Consider the following 18,390-nt stretch of genomic DNA (forward strand, 5'->3'; position numbering starts at 1 on the left):
ATACATACATACATATATATATACATATATATACGCGTGCGCGCGCACACAGCTGGCATCAGAACATGTTGGAGCGGAAAAGAACGACCAACGTAGAGGACTGGCTCGATTAATTGGAATAGGAAGTCTCTGGATTTTGAGCAGCATACCATGCATGATGTCTCGTTCATTTGTTTTTGTGCCAGTCGCACGTTGTCCTTGCTGACTTGCCAGAATCTAACACCGAGAGAGTAGCAAGCTATTTGTGCTACATGCTAAATTAACCAATTATGGGCCTCTGACGACCTGCTGGTTGTGAACACACTCATCTGTTGTGCGTTGTTGTGGTTGAGGACATCTCGTTAAGCACATACATGCAGTTTTTTCGTTGTATATACAATAAGATAAATAGTTCACTGGAAAAGAAAACAGACAATAAGAGCACATGCTTAGCTGTTGTGACAGCAAAACTAAGTATTAATATTAGAAGTGCAGTTGTGGACTCAAATTTTTAAAAATCTCTCTCTCTCTCTATATATATGTATTATGCTTAACAATCTGAATGTTATACCTTTTATCACTCTTGTTTCCTCTCCTCCATGTTTCTACTACTCCTTTCTAGTTCTGTTAGTTGGCGATTGTATACAGAACATATAAGGGGAAATATAATATCAATCTTTAGTTCCCATGATAACAATATACATAAATTTTAGGTCGAGCAACGCCAAAGGTGATGATATGTTGACAATATATATAAATTTGATAACAATCGGTACTTTGTAACTGTGTATTTAAGCATAGTAATGGACAGTGGAACAGCGAAAGGAAATATTAATAAGCATAGCCATGTGCCCAAAGTTAAAAAGCTCGACATTTGCTAATCTATTTATAAACTCAAAATTAATTAAAGATTTTGATCGTTTCATATAATTGAAGAGTTAACGACATATAATGATCAGTTGAGGTACAGAACAAACATGCTTTACCAAATGGAAAATAACAACCCTCACATGAGATTTTCATTGGAACATGCAAATCAGTATATAAGTCAATCAACAGAATAATTAAATCATTTAAATATATAATCAAATCGGTAGAACACCTGCGTCTTATCTCAAGTTGAACTAGGGAAAACGCACAAATCAAATGCTGATAATGAAGTGGTAACAGGGAGGGTGAACAGAGAGTACTAGATAGACCAAGGGGAAATGGAGAACAGAGGAGGAGGAGCAGAAATCAATTGCAAGCAGGGAGGCCAGCAGCAGCTATGCGGCGCGCCACGACCGAGATGAAGGAGACGACGGTAGCGTCCAGCACCAGAGATCCGACAGGTATCCTGCGTGGTAGTGAGGTTGTATGCGGCCTACGCATTGCCTCCGCCCCTCGGCGTCCGGGCCACGATCTCCATCGCCTAGCTAACGCTCATCACAGCATGGGGCGGGATCTCCTCTGCAGCCGCAACTGCAAGGAGGGAGTCAGCGACAGCTGCGGCTGTGAGGAAGGGGGCGACGGGTTCCATCGATGCGAGCAGAGAAGGCCGATTTTCAGGAGACACCTCATGACGCTGCCAGAGCATCAGTCAGGTCATACTCCATAAAAAAATATGTAAACCGTAAAATAGTGCAATTGTCTCAGGATATATACGCATTACAAATACCTACAGAGACAAACATTTCACTCCACACCAGAAGGTCTATCTACAATAATATACAGGCCAGTATATGAAGTTCCCCACTTAACTAATGCTTAGATGGATTATCACGAAGAACAACATATCGTTGGACTTGAGGGACGTCTAACGTGGCAAACCAGCAGTCGAGAGGAACTCTTGCTCCAGACTGTAGAACTTTTTGCTACCTTGAGATGAGGAAAGTTCAGATTTTTTCCCAAAATCAATGCCTGATAACTGATAGCTGTTTATATCACCTTTCATAAGCAAGGGTTGCCTCTCTTCATCTTTTCCAGCAGCAGGTTGATTGGACTCTGCTCGTTTTGTCCTCAGAAATTGTAGTGCCATCTCCACTTGCTTCATAGTAGGTCTTTGGTCACTTTGGAGTCTCACGCACATCTCCACAAGAGATGCAACACAATTTATTTCTTCTTCAGACGCTTCCTCGAGAACTTGAGGAGCTACTATTTCCGTAATAGGCCTATTCTTCATCTCCCACAGAAAGTAGTTAGACAAGTTTTGCTTTGTGCCCGACTCACTTGTAAGAATAGGCTCCTTTCTTACAAGCAATTCCAAGAGTACCACACCAAAACTATAAACATCACTCTTTTCATTTAATTGCCCAGTATGGTAATACTCTGGATCTAAGTACCCAAACGTTCCTTGGACATTGGTAACTACATGTGTTTGATCTATTGGAACCAATCTTGAAGCACCAAAATCTGACACTTTAGCGGTATAGTTGGAGTCAAGGAGAATGTTGGATGACTTCACATCACGATGGAAAACTGATACTGAAGCTGCAGAATGGAGATAGCAAAGAGCCCCAGCAGCTTCGGCCGCAATCCGGAGGGAGCCATCCCATGACAAAACTAATTCGTTACTTGAACCACCATGGAGGAAGTCATAAAGTGAGCCATTAGGGATAAAATCATACACCAGTAGTGGGACCTCGGTCTCGAGACAACATCCAAATAACTTAACAATATTCCTATGGTTTATTTGAGAAAGAATTGCAACCTCATTTATGAACTGATTAATCTCACCTTCCTCAATAATTTTAGACCGCTTTATTGCAACCACACGTTGGTCCGATAAGATGCCTTTGTAAACCATACCATGTCCACCACGGCCTAGGATACGTGTGGAATCAAAATTATTTGTTGCCTTCTCAAGCTCCTCCAGAGAGAAAATCTTTGTCTTTTCACTAGCATTTTCATCAGATAATATTAGTTGTTCTAGGAGTAGGCCCTGGTTTCTACGGAAATACATCCTACGCAGTCGTTTTTGGATGTTTCTTTTCCATCGACGGGTGAGGTATATTCCACCAACACTAAGAAGCAGAACTGTAAAACCACTGCACAGACCGATAATAACACCTGAAAAGTTGTACCTATGAGTTCCATTTTAACATAAATAATAGGGAAATTTGTCTAGAGGACACTAGATAAAAACAAACTTTTCTCTAGGACACAGCAGCAAGTTTTATTATCTGTAGGACACCGTCCAGTGTCCTCGAGATAACAAACTGAGTGTCATAGTGACAAAACCAGGTAAATGTAGTGTTCTGTAGATAAATTTCCACTAACAATATCTCAAAAAATATACTTCTTACCTAAGAGAGCATTTTGTTGTTTCATTGACGAGCACTGTAATTTGGTTGGATCATATACTGTCTTCTCAGGGCATGGGGTACAGTAGAAGCTTCCCATAGTATTGTGGCACATTCCTTGACATCTGTCTTGTTGTTTACACTCATCAACATCTGCAAATTAAGCACATGTATGATTTTTAGGTAGGCAGAATTTGCTAAAACTTTTCATAGTTTACTGATATAATCAAATGTAAAACCAAAGGAATAATTACTTCCCTATTTTAAGACGGCACATGCACCATAATGTTGTATATCATCTTCACATTATTAAGACATCTATCGAAAAGTTCATATATTCCCTCCGTTTATTTTTATAAGGCATGATATGACATGGCACGGTCTTCCAAATTATCCTTTGATCATTAATTTAACTTAAATTATATTGTTTATGGTTATAAACTCATAATTATTGGAGAGTACATTTGGTTACAAATCCAACCATGTCAAGTTTACATCGTCAAAATAAAAAAATTATTGGTTAAATTATTGGTCAAAGATAGCAATGTTTGAATCTAGGTATGCACGTACGCTTTATAAACATAAACGGAGGGATTATACACCACCATTAAATGCCTCAGGTTACAACTATACTATAGCATTGACAAATTAGTTATTTAGACAATGCAAATATCATAATTTTTGTCATCCATATGTAATGCATGGCAGTTCATAACTTCAGTACAAGGTAAATTTCGAATAAACTATAAATTGTAATATTTTACGAACATAATATTTATGCAGATATCTTTTAATATGACATGGATACTTGGGCAAAATTAAGGAAATAATGAATTCAAAAGCCACCCACACAGTAGAACGTTGCAACAAAAAAGTCGCATGTTTAATACCCACATGTGTGGTTACCAAGCTTTAAACACATGACCGCCCCTCTAAAACGACCCCAGTTAGAATCCATAGTGTAAAACATGGTCATCTAGTATGAGTAAAAAGTTTACTACACAACTGAACTAGTCGGCCTAGGCATTTCTGATCTTTAACGCATGGGCTGGGCAATATGTATAAGATGGCTGTGGTTACAAAACACTGAACCCAATCGACCTTGGTCCATATTTCCAATACATATACATCATTGTGTTCAAGCATTCTTCTCCAAGGCTATTGGTACTAAGGTTGTATATTGTGCACACACTCTTGTTTGGAAAGAGATATGGCTTCATGGGCATATAATCTCTCTTGCACCTTATCTCTTTGCTTTGGTGGCCAAGTGAAGGGCTAACAAGCAAACTATATTGGAGGCTCTTACTGATAATGCCTCCATTGCTGACATGCAAGGGGCCCTTACAGTGGGTGTAAGAGCTGGATATTTGGACCTTTGGGATCTCATCCTCAGGCTGTGTTGTTGCAGCCTGCTAGTGTGTAGGATAAATATGTTTGACGCCTATCTTCTTTACGGGATTATTCGGCTAAGTCAGAATATGAAGAATTTTTTTGAGGTGCGGTTCAGTTTGAACATTGGCAGTGTATTTGGATATGTCACTTCTTCATATGGCTTGTCGCATAATCTCTCCGTCCCAAAAAGAATACCATCCTGGATTCAAATTTTGTCCAAAAAGAATGCAATCTGGGATTTCAGCATCGTGCATGCATAATCTAGCAAATAGAAACGGATTCCCTCCATCTTCTCTATGCAAACACAACTAACTAAAGGTACATGCGTCTTTTTTATTCACCCCTAGTTTGTATGAAAAATCCCACGATGTTGTTCATTTTCGGATGGAGGGAGTATGTGATAGATGTTGGATGGTTGATCGCCTTACTTGTCGAAGCTTACAGCATCCTGAGCACTATCCTCTCTATGACCAAGAGGCGGGAACAATTAACCACTTGCTTGTACTGTGATTTTGCCCAACAGTTTTGTTTCTGTTCTACAGAATGTCGGCCTACAAAGCTTGACTCGGCAACCTGCTGAATCTTGCTCTAATGGCTGCTGGTGGTCGTGGAGTAATGATTTGGTTGGACTGGCAGGTACTACAAGGATTAAATTCCATCATTATTCTAGGGGCTTGGTATCCATGGAAACACATGAATCAGAGTGTTTTTTATGGAGGATCATCTCTTAATTTGGAGTTTGTCCGAAGCTAAGGGGCTCTCTCCTTATTTGCCTCGAGCCCAAAAATGTAATGATGAGCTTAAGGTCATAGTGGGTTCTCTTTTAGTTTAAAAGGTGCCCATGTTTTCCTGTAAATATCTAGGGTTTGTGGTGCATGGTGTTGTATGTGTTTATCATACACTATATATTCTTCTTAATATAACGATATCCAGCTTTCATACGTGTCCTAGAAAAACAACTTTAAATGAAAAATGTCAACTGAGAGAATGTAGATCTCGTTGATACTTATAATTTTTATATAGAGTTTATTGTATCCATCAGAGTCTATATGGAAAATTATGAATTCTTTAAATAAGATAAAATTCAAATTACACGTAGGAAAATATGTGGGCCGGTTCATGGAGGTATCAGTGGCAGTGATGAGGAGAATAATACCACCGGTCCATATCTTTGACCAGCTGTAATTTTGCTGCCTGCAGGACAGTTACCAAAAATCACAATTTCTGTAGTAGTATTAAGGACAAAAGTCGCACATATAATCGTGAAGATATTTTTGCTGGTGGATAACCCATAAGAGGTTTGTCTGGTACAACTTCCTTATTCGTGTTGGTACTTGGTTCCAAACTTTACTATCACGGATGAGCTGCTAGAAAAAAAAATGTTTGTTGTAGTATCTAGTTGATACTAGAAACATTTTAGGTATGTAGTTAAGTCACACTTAAAAATAAAAATTTCCAATATAAAATATGTATTTAGCATATAGGATCATAATTTTGTACGGGAAGGGGAGTTTAGTTACCTTCGCAACCACTGTAGAGGTATGGATTTCCGTGGAACCCGTAGGAGCAATTGCATCGGTAACCAACATAGCCACTTGTAGAATTAACTGGAATGCAATTGCTATTTGCGCTAACACATGCATATCCAGAGCTATTTGCCTGTGCCTCTTGACAAGTTAGATTCGCAACAACCCATTTCAAAGAAACTGACTCACTTGATCTAACAAAAATGCCAGGGTCATCGTCAGACATATGGTTAACTGATCCTTCATCATCATCAGGGATTGTGTACTTGATAAGCCCTTCATCAATATTGATCTCTGTCACAAGATAGTATTCATAATAATATCCCAGTTGCAGGGTAGAAGTTGTCACATTTGTGCAGTTGAGAAAAAACTGTTCTCTAGCAAAACAACCTTCTTCAATCCCAAATGGAAAAAGAACCTTGATGTGTCCACAAACACGGCTGCAATTGGCTTTTTGTTGCGCTGCAGGATTGTAACCTAATTCCAGTAGAAAAGTATTCACAATGAGTACTATAGAAAAGTAATACCTTTTCTTTTGGCAGGTAATACCTTTATCTAATATGTAAATAGATGCTGTAGTGTGACCCAGAATGGGATGATTACTATATAGCTAGGTTGAATATAAGCCACCAAATTAGTTTTAAGATAAAGAAAATCTGGGACAAGTTCCTCCAAATTCTCTTACTACTTATTTTAGAGGACCCAAAGTTATAACTTTGAGGATATAATTACCAATCTCAAAGACTCACGAAAACCTTGCGCGCTTTGTATTCTGCTCCCCACGGGCACATACTTCTAACACCCATATTTTGTATTCTGCTCAACACACCCTGACACCCACTATGGCTTTCTGGTATTTTTGACAACTGTGTCAATCCTAGGAGAATTTGTAATTCAGAAAGAAAATGAATGGAAGAAAAGTAGTACATACAGTATGTAACATACTGAATATCAATTATACAAATACATAGAGTATTGTAGTTTTTTTGGTCATATGGGTAACTATGTAGTTGGCATATCTACAACATCTGTAGGAAGTCAAGCAGGACCATTTATAATTTGCTGAATTTCTATGGGTTCTTTTAACTGCCCTATATATTGTACCTTTTTTGAAGACGTAAACACCGCTTCTATTAATAAATAATAAATCTAGATATCTGAATGGCCTCGGGCTTAAGTTCTCAATATAGAAATCGAGTGTAATGAAAGAAGAAGCTGGATTTCTTACAACGGGGTAGTGTTAATACCTCTGTCTCGCGAGCAGCCACTTAAAATGTATGGGTTGCCCACGTAACCAGAATTGCACTTGCAAGAGTACCCAATATACCCAAAATCTAGTGATGAATCATCATTGTCGATACATCGGCTATTGTTGCCAACACAAGCAAATTTTGTATTATTCTCCTTGGCACTCGCACAGTTTGGTTGATCGACGATGTTCCAGGACAGGTAAGCACCAAATGTAGTTACGTTGATGTAATCCCACAAAGAGCTCCGATTATAATTTACCTCTGGACTGCTTTCTCTGTGACGGACAAATTTGAGATTAAATGCTCGAATTCTCTCCCAGAAGAACGGGCAACATCCTGTGCCGTTGCAGTTTTGCCTAGCCGCCATGTCCGTGATATCACTGGTAGGACATTTAAGTGTGCAAATCAGCGATGTTATATTCGCATCCCGATCACTAAAATATATGTCAAAGTCGCAACCAGTGATATTCATCCAGAAAAAAGAAAGTGTAAATGATTTCCCAGGAGAACTCCACGACATGTTGTATGTGTGAACACCATAACTCACTGGGATAGTATATGGAAAATTGATCCCAATATATCTGCTCGAACTGTAGAGATACCCTGTATCCGCTGTGACAATATTGTGGGCAACCTGGGTGATGCCATCATGTAGAAGGAGAGTTGGGGGCTGAGCAGACTCGTTGCAGGTAAGCTCGAAGTCACCACCACGGGAACAACGAGGCCCGATGCCAAAAGGATAGCTGAAGGTCAAGTCTCCACAGCTCGTCTGGCAACCGGAGAGGGTGGGGATGGTGGAAACCGTGCCATTGCTCTCTGCTTGGCTTCCCAGCACGACGGATACCAGCATCAATAGTTGAATCCCCAGCAGTGAACGGAGGAGCAATAATGGAAACATCCTCCACGCCGGGACTTTTGTATGTTATGTGGTTTGCAGTTTCAATGATGAAGGAATAGCTCGAAAACAGGGTATGCATCATTATATAGAATTATGTTGGGGCAACTTAGTCATTTCCATTGACTACACAATATAATTGTGGGGCTAAAGGTTGTTGCCTTTTTTCTTTTTTCTCCACATGCATTTTCCAGTGGTCAAATTTGGCCGGTTCGAGAGCAATAGTCTACTGTTTGCCTTTTTGGGTCCACAACACCAAAATATGGAGGCCCTAACAAAAAGATCAAAATATCAAGGGATTTGATACTTTTGTTTAACGAGAAAACAAATATGTGGATACCCCTCCAAATCCAACCCAGTGCCTACTTGTAACATAAATGCAGTGTCGGTCTTGCCAATCTCAACTAGCCCCTTAATTTGATTTTCCGACTCCTCTTATGATTTCTCACATATATAACTCGGTGGGTGAGAAATCAAAAGAACGATTTAGATTTGCCGTATGCACGCAGTTAGATTTGGAGCAGTCATGCATGTAAGTTTTTTTCATGTGTGTCACAACTATAATTAGCGATATGCAATTATATTATCTGCATTCAAATGTATTGGCAAAAAATTTGTTTTTTCCTAGACTTGAACTTTGTTGGGATCTGGACCAATTAAGAAAGTCCCTACACGATTTAAATTAAAAACCCAATTAGCTATTATAGAGAATCATTTTCGTAAAACTTCATATATATGGTCAGTCAACTATTAGCGTGACAAATCAGCAAAACATTATTTTCCACACGAGACATGTATGGACAACAATAATGAATAATTAGATGCTCTTGTCGTTGGACCCATAACACCAAGTCGTCCAATGTTAGTCATCAGTTAGTTGCACTGTCTCACTCCACGCGCTAAAACTATTAATTCTAACCCGTAGAATGGGGCAGCAGCATTCATGATTTCGACACCTTCATTAGAGGCAGTAAATAGCATTGGACTGATGTGTGGTACAGTTGTTAACAAAGAAGACGTCAATTCGAAAAGGGACTAGATTTTTCCATGGAAACAAGCTGGAATTCCAATCTCCAGTTAGGGTGCGTTTGGATACTAGGTGGTAAACTTTAACAGTGTCACATCAGATATTCGGATGCTAATTAGGAGGATTAAATACGAGCTAATTATAAAAAACTAATTGCAGAACTCCTGTGCTAATTCACGAGACGAATCTATTAAATCTAATCAATGCAAATGGTTACTGTAGCACCACATTGTCAAATCATGGACTAATTAGGTTTAATAGATTCGTCTCGTGAATTAGACTCCATCTGTGCAATTAGTTTTGTAATTAGCCTATATTTAATACTCCTAATTAGCATATTAAACATTCGATGTGATAGGTGCTAAACTTTAGCGGTGGGTATCCAAACACCCCTTTAGTGGGCGAGTTAGGCATTCAGTCCACGACTCAGAACAGTCTACAAAAAGACTTCAATACTACAGGCTTGGCCAACAACGTTGCCGGATTTTTGTAGCCGTTATGTAACTATTTTCACTAGAGGTACGTGACGGTTATTTTGACGCCCATTACTCTGGTAAAGCTGGTAACGGACTATGTTAATGCCCATTACCTACAACATAGAGCTTGACAGCTGCTCCAGCAGGCACAGTAACTATGCGGCTATGCCCGCGACTGTAGTGGGCTAGCTGCCTTCGATTGGTTGGCTTGCTAGCTGGTAGGCAGAAACTTTTGTCCAGTCCCCACCGGCTGCGTCAATATTGCTTGGTTAGCTGGTTGCTGGTTTCCGTAGCGAATCATGCATTTACAAAGTCGTTAGGTACTTACAATGTTGACATCATGGACCCTCTCCCTGATACAGGTCGTTTTCCTTGAATATTTCCTCGTCGCCGTGAGGCGATCTTGAAGCTGCCTGATGCTCCTTGCTCTGAGGAACATGCTTGGTATTTCAATAACAACTTGTATGTCTCTCATGCAACACATATAATTAACGTTTCTTGTTTTGGGTCCAGAATGACCACGCTCCGTTTGCTGCCACTGCCCATGTGCTGATTAATTTTGCTTGTGTACAGTGCAACAGAGGTATATGTTTTGCAGACAAGATGAAACTTCTCTACATATCCATAGTAGACATACAGGTAAAGAAACATGCATGTAAGGAAAATGGCTGTCAAAGTCATTGTTCTGATTTTAGGGATTGAGTGACATCAATATCAATAGGACTGATATGTTTGTCAAAGTCTTTCATCCTTGTAGGATCTTTACCATGTCCATGTCCATGCCATAGGCCACGGCCGTGCCATGTCCCCTCCACTGGCCGACACGCATGCACTCATGCTGGTGAGTGCAACACCCTAATTTTCAAACTTTGCGATTAATAAATTTTGTTAGAATTTAATTGCACATGACTAAGAAATTTTAATGTTGCATTTAAATTTTCTTAGACATTTAAATCTTTATCAAAGTAAATTAATGAATCATAGGAGTTCATTGTAGCATTCATGCTGGTACATTATTTTTTGGTTGCTTTTTAAATAATAGGGAAACTTTTTTCTTTTCCTTTCCTTTTCCTTTTTCCTCTTTCGGCTGCTCTTCCTTTCGGCCTGGTTTTACCAGCGCAGCAGCAGCCCCAAATCGGGCCAGCAGCACCCTCCGCGCCATCCCACTTCCAGCCCAGCTCCGCAGCGCAGCCGCCTTGACCAATCTTCTTGCGTCGACCCACTCCCGTGCCGCCTCCGCTCCAGTTGCTGACAGGTGGGGCCTGCCTATCATCCCTCTCCTCGTGCCACACTTGAACCGGACTCCAGTCTGAGTTCCGGCCACTCCCATCCGCCCCCGCCTTCCTTGGCCCGCACGCCAAGACGCCCTCCCCGAGCCTATTTAAACCACCACCGCACCCCCTCAACCCTACCAAGAAAACCCTAAGCTCCCGCGCCCTAGCTCGAGCTCGTCGACGACGACCTGCCCCGTCGTCGCCTTCCAATCACCAGAAGCACCACCCGGAGCACCGCAAGGAGGTAGAGAAACCTCCCATGAAGATCTCGTGCGCTCCCGTGCTTCCTTCCGTGCGCACGAGCTCGCCGTAGTTGAGCTCCTCCGCCCGAGCCGCCCCACCACGTCGCCCTTCCCCTCCGTCACCTCGGCCGCCATGGGAACCACCTAGATTGGTTCGCAAGCTCCCCAGCTTCGTCCCAAGCTAGTCCCCATCGAGTTTTGTGGTTGGGAACTCGAGCTTTGCTCGATTACGGTGAACTTCGCCGCCCAGTGCCGCCAGGCGCCACCGCCCACCACCGCGTAGCGCTGCCAGCCGCCCGATCCCGATCCAATGGCTCAGATCAAATCTGACTGGAGTCAATCCGGTCGCGCCGTTGCTCTTTTGCTAAAGAGATCTCGAGTTTTCTTGTTTTTGCACCCAAGGTCCAGCGCAGTTCAAAAGTAATTAGATCTAGGTCCTTTTTCTTCCATTTTAGCCCCTCCCTTTCTTAGTTTTTATGCTCGCCATCCTAGATATGCTCTTTTATATAGTAGACCTTCGGTTTCTGCGCATAATTAGGTTTTAGCCCTTGGTTTCTTTAAGTTTAGCCCCTGAAAGTTTACTTTTCTTGCAGATAAGCCCTTACATCTTGTCTAGGCTATATCTTTAGGGTTTTATATCCATTTTGAATGATTTTTGCGTCTACAAGTTCGTCTTAATCTGTAGACTAATTTTATGAACTTGTTTTCTCTATTGCTACTATTTGGTGTATTATTTTCTTATTTTAGTTCTTTGTTTGCTTGTATGTACTTGTTTGATGTGAGTAGATGTATGTACTTGTTTGATGTGAGTAGAAGGACCGCAGTTCGAGGGATTCAAAGATCAAGCCTTTGAAGACTTCGAGCAGCAAGAGCAAGTTCAGGAAGGCAAGTCGTACCCTTGATGACAATTTGATCCTATGCAATCTTTACTTTTATGTTCAATACACATATGCTATGGACATTAGGTTATAAACATGATGGTTCCTATATAAGGTTTGCCTAGTTCTATCCTTATGCCTTGATCAACCTGGGTTTATATCATGTTGGATAGTTCTTGCTTAGTTGCTCTATTTGGGTATGGTGGTATTAATAAACCAAGGTTTAAACTTTTTTTATTTATGCTATACCTTTCATTAATACAAGATCACCATGCTTAATTGGAACATGGAGAACCACCTAGGAAAATAGTACAACCATAAGAACTATATGGCTCTGGTCTTGGCTAATTTATTAAAGACTCTAGTCTGGGGTAACCTTACCGAAAGGGCAAGAGGGGAGGCGTTGATGGGGTATAACCCAGCCCTCTAGCTGATCTGCTCTATGGTAGCTTCGCAATCTTGAGAGAGGTTTATGCTCTGCTTCGACCTGGAACCTTAGCGGGTTACTACTTACTAGGGAATCTTTGTAAAGGCCTTGTTGCATCCCTGTGCAATCACACCTTGAAAATGTGGTATTGTGCTTGGCCGGCACAGTATGGTTGGGTCTAAAATTCTTTTGAACTTTTACGCGACTTGTGGGTAAAGATGTGCAATCTCTGCAGAGTGTAAAACTGATCGATCAGCCATGCTCATGGTCAAGAGCGGTCTGGATCATCACATGATTAATTTATCAGAAGTTGAATTAAATTGAAGTTATTTATTTATTGTTATCTTTATGTATGTTCATGTTTAATTTGGGGGTATAAACTTATACTTAGTAATTATTAATAAAACTTGACCAACCAATTAAAATGTTGAAATGCTGTTAAACCTTAGCCTATCATTGAATGGCCTTACACTACACATTCCTCATGCTTGCTGCGTACCAACCATAAGTGCACTCACACTTGCTAAAACTACTGCTCAGACCAAGTCAATCCCGAGGAGGTCCTTGAAGACTTTCAGGAGTTCTAGGTGAACGTGTGCCACTAGTCAACAACCTGTGGAGTCGTCGTCATCGTTGGAGTTCTGCTGCTAGAATAAAGACTTATTTGCTATTTTATTTAAAGACCTTCGGTCATGTAATAAATTCAATACTCTCTTTACATTTTGGCACTGTCTATGGTATTTACTGAAGTCGTTGCATGTGTGAAACTTGATCCTAGCGCACATGTAATTTATTCATCTGATTTTTCCTTAACCGGGTGTGACAGAAGTGGTATCAGAGCTGTGTTGACTATAGGATGTTAGCCTAGTTAGAAAATGGTCGAATTTAAGGATTATAATGCTTTAGTAGCCATTCTTACTTAATGTTTGTTTTAAATCTGAATTAATATGCTTATCCTTGCTATTATCCTATCTCCATTGCTCTACTTGTTTCTTTATCTTGTTTTAAACATTTTTTTTACTCTATGCTTCTTGATGATCTTGATGATGAGGTCCTTCAAGCTTGCCCGATGATCTCGATGATCACTCCTACCTAGCGTGCCAGATGTCGATGTTTTATACCCGGCAACCTACCAAAGGGTATCCCGAGGTAGTAGATTAGTTGATGGGGGATCGACAGACCTCGAACTCGAAGGTAGAAGCGAGGACACAAGACACGGATTTATACAGGTTCAGACCGCCAGAGTAGCGTAATACTCTACGTCCTATTTGGGATGTTGTATATTACACCCTGCGCTTGGGTGTTGCGTAGCCTGATTGTTGGCTATTAATGATGGTTCTATGAGGTCTTGGCCTCTGTTGGTGTGAGCTCTGATGATCTAGGTACCCCTATCCTCCTTTATATACTCCAGGGGGTAGGATAACTAGTCGGTTATAAGGAGGAGTCCTAGTAGGATTACATGGTATGAGTCCTAGTAGTATTATAGAGGAACCGTAGTAAGAGACCGTCTTCTTCCTTCCTTGCGGGTACTAGGGATCTATCCTCGACAGGTGCATATCATATTTGCCGGTCCGTGCTGTGCTGAGTTTAATCGTGTTGATGATCTATCTCTTACTCATGAGATTTGGTCCAAACTCCAGAGTTTCCATGAGGGGAATAGTTAGGTGAAGGCACGATTCTTTGAGACTTACCGGCGTGAGTATGAAAACTTTGTTCATTTGTCCGGTGAGTCAGCTAATGCTTTGTTCCAGCGCTTTCTTGCTATTGTGAATAAGATGAAAGCAAACATCACCATCTTACCCTACACTGATCTTGACAGAGCTTTAAAGCTCCTACATGCTTTGGATCACGAGGTGTAGGGTACGAAGGTTGACACTATCATCAAGTCCACAAGCTATGAGACTCTTACAGTTGATGAACTTTTCGCCAAGCTGAAATCGACAGAGGTTGACAAGAGGCTCCTAGCAAAACAAGGGAGCCCTACTGATCCTCATAGTATGGCTCTTGTGTCAGGCTCTGGACAGTCTATGTCTTTGGCTAATCCTTCCACCATGTCCTTTGCTTTGTCTTCTTTGTTGTCTGTTTCAGAGGAGCAGTTGGAGGATCTTGAGGATGAGGAGCTCGCCTTGATCACAAGACGGTTCATGCGCTTCAACAACAACTGCAAGAACCGGCGAAGGAACAACAACAACTGCTTCGAGTGTGCCAATCCAGGACACTTCGCCGCCAACTACCCCGACAAGAACAAGTCCAAGAACGGGTACAACTACAGCAAGTATAAGGACAAGGATAGCAATAAGAAGAAGAAGTACACCGATCGTGAGAAGAACGAGTACCGTAAGAAGACCAAAGCGCACGCCTTCATCGCCTCCCTCAGCAAGAACGGGTACTCGTTTGTATGGAATTCCCATAACAAATTTGCATAATATTTCATTCTTTACAACCTGAAGAGCATATACAGACGCGTGTTACACAAGAACACAATTAAAACACCTTCCACGTATCTACGTATACTTAAATACTACATATGCAATATGCCACTGTTGCGACAATAGATGTCACGGAAATTTTTATCTTGCAAATATGCTCATTGGGGCTTCCTTTGTCGGGCTGTAATAATCAGTGGTTGCTTCACTAGTATAGTCATATGATGCATTCGAAGACAACCCTGCCTGCACTGTGAATGGACTACCAGCAAGGAGTTCACCAGTGCCATGAATCTCTGGACCGACCAGTAGTTGGCGTAGTTCCTGTGCCACTTGGCTCATCGTTGGCCTGCTAGCACCAGTCATAGCCAAACACTTGTCTGCCAGGCTAGCAACTTGACAAAGTACCATGTTATCTTGCTCGGCTATCTCCCTGTCCACGAGTTCTTCCACGAGTTCCAAAAGCTTGCCCTCCTTTGCGGCATCCTTGTACACAGATACAAGGCTCTTCTTATGTTTCGATATAGTGGCATCCTGCGTGTTAATAGTTCAAGAAGAACAACACCAAAGCTGTATACATCACTCTTATCAGTGAGCTCAAAGATAGGTACTCTGGATCTATGTAGCCCATTGTCCCTTTAACTGCTTGAAGGTTTTCTTCAGCTGATATAATCATCGAGCACCCAAAATCAGATACCTTAGCGGAAAGATTGTGGTCTAGGAGAATGTTTGCAGACTTGACATGCCCATGAAAGATTGGGTGGCTAAGTGTATGTAGGTAGGCAAGGGCTTCAGCAGCTTGAGCTGCAATCCTCAAACGGATCTCTAGTGTTCTAATGGATGCCTTGTCTTGGACATGGATTAGATGGTGTAGAGTATCGTTCGGAACAAATTCGTACAATAGAACTGGAGGTTCAAAATGTAAACTGTAACAAAGAAGTTCGACAATGTTTTCGTGTGTGACTCGAGAAAGTATGAGCAGCTCCTGTCCAAATTCTAGGATCCTATCTTGGTCGAGGTTCTTGCATCTCTTGATTGCAACTGGGTTATTGTCTGAATCAATATTATACGCTTTAAAAACTGTCCCCTGACCTCCTTCACCTATGACTCCTCGGTCATCAAAGTTGTTTGTTGCCAATTCAATCTGTTCTCTGTCATACAACTTAAATGAACTGTTCTCTATTTTCATCATATCAATTAACAGTTGACCTCAGTGCTGAGGAAAATAAGCATCCCTCTTACTGATGAGATCCTGTTTCGGGATCCTCTACTTATGCCTGATCCACTCTATCGCAAGAAAAATAATCAGGCCCAAAAACACAGCGGTGCAAATTCCTGTTAAACGGAAAACAAAAATCTTGTAAGACAAATACAAGTCAATGAGAGCTTGCTGAAATACATTTTGTAGTCGAATTTTGTGAAGTCTGAGAGATGAAGTTCATCAGAAATATCCATTGACTACCAAAAGGAGAAAGAGTTACTACAAACTTGTAACACCCCGTCCTCCAAAGCCGCACTGTCCAGCCCTTCTGATGGGGCAGGCACGCGTATACATAGTACCCTGCTTACACTTTTGTCCTCGCTTCGTGTAAAATGATTAACCTAAGGTTGCAATTATGGTTGAAAACGGTTGGGATATACCTCGTTCCGTTTTGCCCCGATTTCTACATTTAACCCAATCGTATTCATATTTTTGGACAAAAACAGAATCGGTACGAAAAACGAAACATGAAATTCGAAATCGGACGAAATCGGTTTAGGCTCTTTCTCGATCGTTTTTGCATATCCCGTTTTCATTTCGGGATAAACCGTATACATTCCGAATTTTGCAGCTTGCAGAACAGCAAAAGTGTGGAGCAGCCTAAGCAAGCCCAGGCCTAGCAGGCCAACAACTCGAGCAGCCAGCGGCCTAGCCCAACAAAGATAGGGTTTACACCCAGCGGCTGCCCTCCGCCTAGCCTTGCCGGCCGCCTCCCCCCCTCTTGATGCTGCGAGATGCGACGCGACGCAACCCCGCCCAGCCGCCCCCGCCTCTGCTCGCCTCCGCTTGGCCTGGCCGGCCGGCTCCCCCCTCTCGACGGTGCGAGACGCGACCCCGCCCCTGCCCCTGCCCACCTCCGCCTGGCCTGGCCGGCCGGCTCTCCCCCTCGACAGCACAAGACGCGACCCCGCCCCCAGCTGGCCGGCTCCCTCGAAAACAATGGCACCCACCGGAGAAACTCCTTCTAGATCGAGAGGCGGCAGGACCAAGACCAAGAGTGTGCGTAGGCTTATGGAGCCGCCGTCAGGCACGCCACCACTTCTTCCTTGTCCAGCAACTGACGAATTCGTAGCTAGCAAATTAGTAGCTTGTAGATTCTTAGTGTTGTACATCTAGATGCAGCCATGCAGGTTGATGATTTAGCAATATTTTCCTTTTTTCTTATCAGAATCTAGAAGTAAAAGACTTGCATCTCAAGAACCTAGTGCTACTCCTAGTTCTAGTCGAACTCCAGCACCACCATCTGTAAGGGGTTCTTCAACACCAAGTGAAGCTACCACTCCAATTACAAATCTAGATGTCCAGATACAAGGTGATGAAGCAACTCCAATTACAAATCTAGATGTCCAGATACAGGGTGATGAAGCTGCAACTCCAATTACAATTCCAGATGACCTAGAGGAAGATGAAGAGGATGACGAAGACCAAGAGCAAGCTCAACTGACTGGCAAGAGGAGGAAGAGGTGCACATCAGCAGTCTGGAAGTACTTTACAAAGAAACTTGAGGTTGTAGAGGTGAATGGACAGAAGTATGAGCAGTTGTGGGGATACTGTAACTTCCCAAAGTGCAAGCAAAGGTACAGAGCTGAAGGAAACCATGGGACAACTTGGGTTAGGAACCATTTGAAGTCGCAACACAATATTGTAAGAGGACAGCAACAGCTCAAAGTTGGTAAGGACCCTGGTACTGAGATTACTCATGTTCAGCCCTACAAATATGACCAAGAAGTTAGTTTGCAGAAATTAAATTTGGCAATAATCATGCATGAATATCCTTTCAACATAGTTGAGCATGAGTATCTTGTTGATTTCATAAAGTCTCTTCGTCCTAATTTTCCGATTAAGTCACGTATCACTATTCGGAAAGAAATAATGGATAAATATTTGGAAGAGAAGGAAGCATTGTATGCGTACTTGAAAACTATGTAGTGCTGCTTTAGTGCAACCATGGATATGTGGACCTCATGCCAAAACAAAGGATACATGTGTGTCACAATTCACTGGGTAGATGATGAGTGGCATATGCAGAAGAGAATTATTGGTTTTCTCAATGTGA

The 18,390-nt window shown here is 41.8% G+C and overlaps 1 protein-coding gene across 1 annotated transcript; it reads right to left on the reverse strand.

Moving 5' to 3' along the window:
• Window positions 1-1,520: 1,520 nt before the first annotated feature.
• On the reverse strand, window positions 1,521-8,367 carry LOC101777369 (wall-associated receptor kinase 5). The gene is made up of 4 exons (XM_004975284.4): window positions 7,426-8,367; window positions 6,173-6,655; window positions 3,264-3,413; window positions 1,521-3,027 (listed from the first exon to the last, which is right to left on the reverse strand). Exons 1-4 carry the CDS (start codon window positions 8,324-8,326, stop codon window positions 1,775-1,777), a joined length of 2,787 nt encoding a protein of 928 aa, XP_004975341.1. The 5' UTR covers window positions 8,327-8,367; the 3' UTR covers window positions 1,521-1,774.
• Window positions 8,368-18,390: the final 10,023 nt, after the last annotated feature.

The sequence above is a fragment of the Setaria italica genome, chromosome VII (assembly GCF_000263155.2).
Source record: "Setaria italica strain Yugu1 chromosome VII, Setaria_italica_v2.0, whole genome shotgun sequence".
Lineage (NCBI taxonomy): Eukaryota > Viridiplantae > Streptophyta > Magnoliopsida > Poales > Poaceae > Setaria > Setaria italica.

What these genes read in the sequence shown, in the direction of transcription:
- LOC101777369 (XM_004975284.4), bottom strand. Translation starts at nt 8,326, where the DNA reads ATGTTTCCATTATTGCTCCTCCGTTCACTGCTGGGGATTCAACTATTG. An exon ending in TGGCTGCTCGCGAGACAGAG is followed by an intron (nt 6,656 to 7,425) that starts GTATTAACACTA and finishes TACTGGAATTAG; the next exon opens with GTTACAATCCTGCAGCGCAA. An exon ending in ACAACAAAATGCTCTCTTAG is followed by an intron (nt 3,028 to 3,263) that starts GTAAGAAGTATA and finishes ACAACTTTTCAG; the next exon opens with GTGTTATTATCGGTCTGTGC.